The sequence below is a fragment of the Corvus hawaiiensis genome, chromosome 1 (assembly GCF_020740725.1).
Source record: "Corvus hawaiiensis isolate bCorHaw1 chromosome 1, bCorHaw1.pri.cur, whole genome shotgun sequence".
NCBI lineage: Eukaryota > Metazoa > Chordata > Aves > Passeriformes > Corvidae > Corvus > Corvus hawaiiensis.
In genome coordinates this window covers 1,095,947-1,104,100 of record NC_063213.1, presented here as the reverse complement: position 1 = coordinate 1,104,100, position 8,154 = coordinate 1,095,947, and the positions used below count along the sequence as shown (strand labels likewise).

General features: G+C 52.0%; 1 protein-coding gene across 1 annotated transcript in view; it reads right to left on the bottom strand.

The window, feature by feature from the left end:
- Nucleotides 1–506: 506 nt before the first annotated feature.
- Nucleotides 507–8,154, bottom strand: part of SETD2 (SET domain containing 2, histone lysine methyltransferase) — a 51,637-nt gene continuing 43,989 nt past the window's right edge. Inside the window, exons 19-21 of the mRNA XM_048304526.1 lie at nt 3,747–3,827; nt 3,531–3,632; nt 507–923 (exon numbers count right to left, since the gene is read on the bottom strand). Of these exons, the coding sequence (XP_048160483.1) occupies nt 762–923; nt 3,531–3,632; nt 3,747–3,827 (345 nt within the window). The 3' untranslated portion in view covers nt 507–761. The remainder of the gene's footprint in view (nt 924–3,530; nt 3,633–3,746; nt 3,828–8,154) is intronic.

The window sequence follows — 8,154 nt, the reverse complement described above, 5'->3', positions numbered from 1 at the left end:
CCATTTTTAACCCCAAAATGCTCCCGTGTCACCCCAAACCTCCCTTCCCCTTCCCAGGGGTCTGGATTCCCGGGAATGCTGAGGGTGACAGGAGGTCCCCAAGGGAGAGGGGACATCCCAAGCCACGTCCTCTCTGTGGCCCCGCCCGGCGTCGGTTTTGGGGTTCGGGGTCTTTTGGTTGTTTTGTTTTGTTTTTCTTTTGATTTTTTATTTTTTTCTCTTTTTTTGCTCCTTTTTTTTTTTTTTTACATAAAAAGTTCCGTAAAAATTGGATAAAGTAAAATGCTCGAAGCAGTAAAATCAATCTTATCAACATGGCCAGAAATCCGCAGTATTTACAGGGAAAACGGGAGGAAAACCTCGCGGAACCAAAAGGAAAACCAAGGAAACAACCCCAAAAAAAAACCCAAAAAAACAAAAAAAACCTTGGGAATAACCCCCAAAGTCTCCTGCCAAACGTTCCCGTGGGATCGGCACGTTTGGGGCTGAAAGCAACGGGAAAAAAGCAAATTATTATCAATATATTCACATATACGTTAAAATATAATACAGAGCTTGGGAGGAGAGCCGGGCTCAGCAAAGCCTGGATCGGGAAAAGCAGGCTTGGGAAAGCCCGGCTCGTCCGCGGCGGCGGGAACGGAGTTTGTTTTCCTTAAAAAAACAAAAATTTATCATCATCATCAATTCACAGGTTGGTGGCTCGGAAGGGCGAATCCCGGTGGGACTCGGGGCTCCCGAGGGCCGGGGGGTCATTCCAGGGGCTATTCCAGCTCCGTGTCCTCTTTGGGCTTGTAGAGGATCCCGAATTTCTGCATGTACTTCTTGATGTATTCCTTGGTTTTGTGTTTGACGTTCTCGTTGCACTCCAGGTCCTCGGGGTTCTTGCAGTACTTGAGCTCCTTGTTCATCACTCCGTGGGTCAGCTGCGGAGAGGCCGGGAATGCCGCGGGAATGCCGCGGGAATGCCGGAGTCAGGCCCGGAATTCCCAGCGAGCCGAGGCCTGGGCACTCCCCAAGCCACTGTGCTGCTGCTTCCCAAATATTTCTGCTGATTTCCAAATGTTCCCTGAGCTACTGTCGTATTACTCCTCAAATATTCCTCAAATATCCCCCAAATATTCCTCAAATTTCCCCAAATATCCCTCAAATATCCCCCAAATATCCCCCAAATATTCCCCAAATTTCCCCAAATACCCCTCAAATATTCCCCAAATATCCCTGAAATATTCCTCAAATATCCCCCAAATATCCCTCAAATATCCCCCAAATACCCCTCAAATATTCCCCAAATACCCCTCAAATATTCCCCAAATATCCCTGAAATATTCCTCAAATATCCCTCAAATATCCCCAAATATCCCTCAAATATTCCCCAAATATCCCCCAAATATCCCTCAAATATTCCCCAAATATCCCTCAAATATTCCCCAAATATCCCTCAAATATTCTCCAAATATTTGGTGTTCCCCCAATATCTGCCATTATTTTCCAAACTTTCCCCAAGCTATTTTCCTGGTATTCCCCAATTATTCGATTATTTCCCAATATTCCCTGAGCTTCTCTCATATTATTGCCCAAATCTTTCCTGTTATTCCCCAAATATTTCTCAAATATTCCCTAAATATTTGGTAGTGTTCCTTCAATATGTATTATTTTCCCAACATTCCCAAGCTATTTTCCCATTACTCCCTAAACATTCCCCAGCCATTCCCCAAATATTGCCTATGATTCCCTAAACTCTTTTTCTATTACTTCCCAAATACTCTACTAATATTTCCTATTATTCCCCCAATCAATTTGCTGTTATTTCCCAAATATTCCCTAACATTTGAAATTGTTCCCCCCAATATTTGCTTTCATTTCCCAAATATTCCCTAAGATATTTTCCTGTTATTTCCCCATTCTTCAAATATTCCCCACTATTTCCCCAAATATTCTAAATGTTCCCTGTTACCCTCAAGCGTTTCCTATTATTTCCCCAATGAATTTGCTATTATCCCCCAAATATTCCCTAAATATTTGATAGCATTCCCCAAATATTCCCTAAATATTTCCTATTATTCCTCCCTATAATTTCTCCATTATTCCACAATTATTTACTATTATTCCCCAAATATTCCTCAAACTATTTTGCTATTACTCTCCAAGTATCACCTGAAAATCCCCCAGACATCCCACATTATTCCCCACACTGTTTTACTGTTACTCCCCAAATATCTCCCGTTATTCCCCACTCTTCCCTGTTATCCCCCCACCATTTCTCCTTCCCTTCCCTCTTCCTCGAGGCAGCTGGAGGGACTTGGAATGACACGATCCCCCTTCCTGGGGCCAGTCCTGTGTCCCCATATCCCATATCCCATATCCCTGTACCCTGTGTCCCCATATCCCTGTACCCCCTGTCCCCATATCCCCATGCCCCCTATCCCTGTAGCCCCCATGTCCCTGTGTCCCCATGTCCCCATGCCCTCATGTTTCAGCATCCCCGTGTTCCCGTGTCCCCATGTCCCACTGCCCCCACATCCCCGTACCCTCCATGTCCCCACGTTCCCACATTCCCATATCCCTGTGTCCCTGTTCCCATGTCCCCGTACCCTCCATGTTCCCATATCCCTGTGTCCCTGTTCCCATGTCCCCGTACCCTCCATGTTCCCATATCCCTGTGTCCCTGTTCCCATGTCCCCGTACCCTCCATGTTCCCATATCCCTGTGTCCCTGTTCTCATGTCCCCGTACCCTCCATGTCCCCACATTCCCGGATTCCCATATCCCTGTGTCCCTGTTCCCATGTCCCCGTACCCTCCATGTCCCCACGTTCCCACATTCCCATATCCCTGTGTCCCTGTTCCCATATCCCTGTGTCCCTGTTCCCATGTCCCCGTACCCCCCATGTTCCCATATCCCTGTGTCCCTGTTCCCATGTCCCCATACCCCCCATGTTCCCATATCCCTGTGTCCCTGTTCCCATGTCCCCATACCCCCCCATGTTCCCATATCCCTGTGTCCCTGTTCCCATGTCCCCGTACCCTCCATGTCCCCACGTTCCCACATTCCCATATCCCTGTGTCCCTGTTCCCATGTCCCCATACCCCCCATGTTCCCATATCCCTGTGTCCCTGTTCCCATGTCCCCGTACCCTCCATGTCCCCACGTTCCCACATTCCCATATCCCTGTGTCCCTGTTCCCATGTCCCCATACCCCCCATGTTCCCATATCCCTGTGTCCCTGTTCCCATGTCCCCATACCCTCCATGTTCCCATATCCCTGTGTCCCTGTGTTCCCATGTCCCCATACCCCCCATGTTCCCATATCCCTGTGTCCCTGTTCCCATATCCCTGTGTCCCTGTGTTCCCATGTCCCCATACCCTCCATGTTCCCATATCCCTGTGTCCCTGTGTTCCCATGTCCCCATACCCTCCATGTTCCCATATCCCTGTGTCCCCGTGTTCCCATGTCCCTGTACCCTCCATGTCCCCACATTCCCACATCCCCGTGTCCCTGCAGCCCCCACTCCTCCATTCCCCCATTCCCACCTTGCGTGCCAGGTGCTTGAAGTCCTCGGTGGTGGTGATCCGGCCCACCTTGCAGTCGGGTTTCCGGTAGGGATTCAGGCACTGCACGATGAACTGGGACATCTGCGGGACACAGCGCTGGATCCGGCTCCCCGCTCCCAGCATCCCACCCCATCCCATCCCATCCCATCCCACCCCATCCCACCCCATCCCTGGGCTGGCACAGGGATCGCTCACCTCTTTCCTGAACACCTCCTTGCTCTTCTTGGCCAGCTCGCTGGACGTGTCGGCTTCCGCTGTCTTGGGCTTCTTGGAAGACTGGAGAAGGGAACACCGGGATGGCAACGCTTCCCTGTTCCCCCTTGGGGACAGTCCCACAGCCAGGCGGGCAGCACACGCTTCCAGCCCATTCCCAGGGAGCTTCCAGCCCATTCCCAGGGAGCTTCCCAGCCCCATGCCAGCACACTCCCCAGTCCAATCCAGTCTTCCCAGCCTGATCCCGATGGGCTTCCCAGCCCAGTGCTGCTGAGCTTCCAGGCCCAATCCCAGTGCACCGCCCCAACCCATTCCCAACACCTTTCCCAGCTCAGTCCCAGAGAACTTCCCAGCCCAAGGCCAGCACTGATCCAGGTGCACTTCCCAGACAAATTCCAGCACACTCCCAACCCCAAACCCGGCATTTCCCAGCCCGGTCCCATGAGCTTTCCCACCCAGTCCTGCTGCTCTTCCCACCCTGATCCCACCAAACTTCCCGGCCCAGTCCTGGTGCACTCCCCAGTTCAATCCTGGCAGTCCAGGTGAGCTTCCCAGTTCATCCCAGTGAACTTCCCAGCCCGATCCAGGCACACTTCCCAGCTCATTCCTGCTGGGCTTCCCAGCCCAGTTCCGGAACGCTCCACACCCCAAAGCAGGCATTTCCCAGCCCAATCCCAGTGAGCTCCCCATCCCGACACTGGCACGCTCCTCGCCCCAGTCCAGGCACAATTCCCAGTCTAATCCCAGTCCAGGCCCAGCATTTCCCAGCCTTGCTCCTGGCATTCCCCAGCCTGGTCCCAACACACTTCCCAGCCCAATCCTGGCACAATTCCCAGCACACCCCGGTCACACTCCTGGGCTGGGAGGCACAGGGACCACTCCTTGCTCTTGTTTGCTTTGGAAAAAAAGCTGGAAAAAGAGCAGGAACAGGTCCTGGGGCAGCCAGGCTGGTCCACAGCGGGAGCAAGGCCTGTGGTGGTGGATTTTCCTTCAGGAATTCCCTGGGAGGGCTGGGGCCCCCCACAAGCGTTCACACAGACTAACTTTAGCTACAGTCAAGATGAAGGGAATTTTCTAGGAATTTCTGGCTGCTTCCCTGAGTACTGATCCCTGATTCACTAGCGGAGTGGAATCCGCTCTGGCTGCATCCCGGAGCACATCCCTTCCTGCTGGACCCACACCCACCTCCCACACGCTCCCATCCCAAGCTCTGCCATCTCCTTGGAGCCTAGGGGAGGGAAAAGCGGCAATCCCTGCACCAGCACCATTTTCTGGGAGAGGTCTGGGATCCAGCTCATCCCGACTTGGATTGTAAGGACGGGAAGAGCAAAAGGATTCGTTAAAGGTTTGGAAAGCCGGGGGAGGTTTCCCTTCTCCTTCTGCTCTTTGATGATGTCCCAATATTTCTTTTAATTAAAAAAATCCCACTTTTTTTCAAGTGTTGAACACTGAAAAAAGCAGGAGCCATCCCATCCCTTTCAATCCCTAAAAACGTGCCTGGAGGCTGGAGGGCAGAGCTGCAGAGCCGTGGGAGCAGAGGGACAGGGCGTAAATCAGCCGCGCCAGGGAGGTTTTATGGCCGAGGCTTGGCCGGAGCAGGGACATCAAAGCTCCTGCTCCGGCCCCAGGCTCGGCTGCCACTTCAAAAGGCCGGGAATGGGGAGCAGATGGCTCCGGATGGCTCCGGCACCAACGCCTGCAGTGCTCCGTGGGCAAACCCTCACCATTCCCAAACCCTCCCCAAACCCCTCGTCATTCCCAAACCCTTCCCAAACCCCTCGTCATTCCCAAACCCCTCATCATTCCCAAACCCTTCCCAAACCCCTCATCATTCCCAAACCCTTCGTTCTTCCCAAACTTTTGTCATTCCCAAACCCTTCCCAAACCCTTTGTTCTTCCCAAACCCTTTGTCATTCCCAAACCCCTCATCATTCCCAAACCCTTCATTCTTCCCAAACCCCTCATCATTGCCAAACCCTTCCCAAACCCTTTGTTCTTCCCAAACCCCTCGTCATTCCCAAACCCTTCATCATTCCCAAAGCCTTCTACACCAAACCCTGCTCCACCCCCAAATCCTTCTCCATCCCCAAATCTTTCTCCACCAACCCTTTCTCCATCCCCCAACTCTTCTCCATCACCAATCCCTTCTCCATCATGAAATCCTTGTCCAACCCCAAAAATCCTTCTCCATCACCAAACTCTTCTCCATCACCAACCCATTATCCACCCCCAAATTCTTTCTCCATCCTCAAACCCTTCTCCATCCTGAAATCCTTCTCCACCAATCCTTTCTCCACTCCCAAACCCTTCTCCATGACGAATCCCTTCTCCATCAGCAATCCTTTCTCCACCACCGAATCCTTCTCCATTCCCAAACCCTTTTCCATTCCCAAATCCTTCTCCATTCCTAAACCCTTCTCCACCCCCAAACCCTTCCCCATCCAACCCCTCTCCGTGTGGGATGAGGGGAAAAATCGGTGTCTAAAATTGGCAGGGAAAATGAGGAGGAGAAATAAAAGCTCCATTTCCAAGCTCCTCCTCGTGCCAAAGTGCCAATTCCTCCTCGGAGAATTTTCCCTAATTTTAGGCTAAAATTGCATTTTAAATTCCTTTTAATATCAAAACATCTTTATCAAGGCCTTCCTCCCTCACCTCCCCAAAGTGTAATCCCATAATCCAAAGCCTGCCGGGAAAACTAACACAGAAAAATGCCTCCAAATGGTGCTGTCGCTGTTTTTCAGCCTCTGGAGGAGACAGGAATGGAGAAGCCACAAAAACAGTGGGAAAACCAGCCTGGGATGGGATCAGGAAGCCAAATGTTTGGGAAAAGCTGGAGGAGCCTGACTGGGATTCTCTTCTCCAGCAGCTGGGATCTGCTCTGTTGACACTGACTTTTCCATGGAGAACCAACGGGCACAGACAAACCCATCCCAATTCCAAGCTTTTTCCATCTAATAGGATGCAAAACCTTCAGCATCCAGCCCGGCGTCCCTGCCAGCCTTCCTGCTGAGCCACTCCCTCCAGAAAGCCATTTTCCAAGGGGAAAAACAGGATTCCAAGGGTGTTTTAAAGGGAATGGCGACCCTGGCTTCCCACTCCTCTTGTGCCTTTCCATCAAAATCCTCCCCCACGGCCCAGGAACACCGGGAATAGCAGCCGCAGCTGTCGGACGCCGGAGCCGCGGTGCCGGTGGGTTTAATCCCTCCTGGGTGGGTTTAATCCACTTGGGAAAGGTGTGGGGTGGGGAGCAGGGTGAAAAATCCAAGGAATGTGGTTGTAATTTCAGGGTGGAAGCGTCAGAGGCGGGAGCCGTGACCATGGGAATTCAGTGCCAGGAAAATCCCGACCTTCCGGCCATCCTGGCCCAGAAGAAAAGGAGTTGAAGCTCTGGAGTGAGTTGGAACCACCTCACCCTGAGGTCAGCCAGAGCCACGGCTCATCTAGGAATGAGGGATTCATGGATTCAGGGAAATTCAGGGATTTGGGGTTTGGAGCGAGCAGCAAAACCTGGAAGGAGCAGGGAGTTCATGTCCGGCCCGAGGTGAAGCCCTTGGATGGCCACCTCGGCCCTCAGCTCCTCCTCATCCCAGTTTATGGGATAAACCCCCACATTCATGGGAGCATCATTCCTTGCTGCTCCCTCTGCTGTGCAGGCAGCACGGAGACCCTCAAAATTCCATAGGAAAACAATTCCCAAGCTGGAAAGCACCAGCACAGCTCTATTCCCTCACTCGGAAGAGCCCAACCTTCTCCTCAGCACCTCCTTCCCACCCCAGGGATGCTCCCAGATACCTCCAAGCTGCTCTGCACCACTGAACTTCAGCTCATCCCTCCACAGGGATGCAATTCCCAGCTATTCCAGCTCCAAATCTCCCTTCAGAGCCTCAAATTAACATTTTCTTCATCAATCCAAACATCCTTCAACAATATTTGCAATCCTGAGATCCCGGAATCTCCAGGGAATGCCATGGGATAAAGGTGACACTGATCCAGGGGTAAGAATCCTTGAAAAGGCTTCCCTGGATTCCCCTGTGGAAGCAACAGCTCCTGGCTGTGCAGGGAGTGCCAGCTCTGAGCTCATTTTCCAATTAATTTCTTTCCAGGGAGATAAATATTTGTCCGTAATTTTGTCGGAGTGAACTCGCCAGGAATCCTGGCTGGAGCACTCGGAGGCGTTCCGGGAATGGGATTAACCCTTGGGATCCTGGCAGCACATGGAAAGGCAACAGCAGCCGTGTGGGATGTTCCCGGGTGCTGCAGGGTTCCAGGGTGCTGCTGCTTCCGCCTCCAGGAAAGTCACTCCCGGGAATGCGGGAGCACCGGAGCAGTGGGAGGATTGATTCCTTTCTTTCCATGGATCTTCTCCAGCTTTTTAAGGAATCAGAAAGAT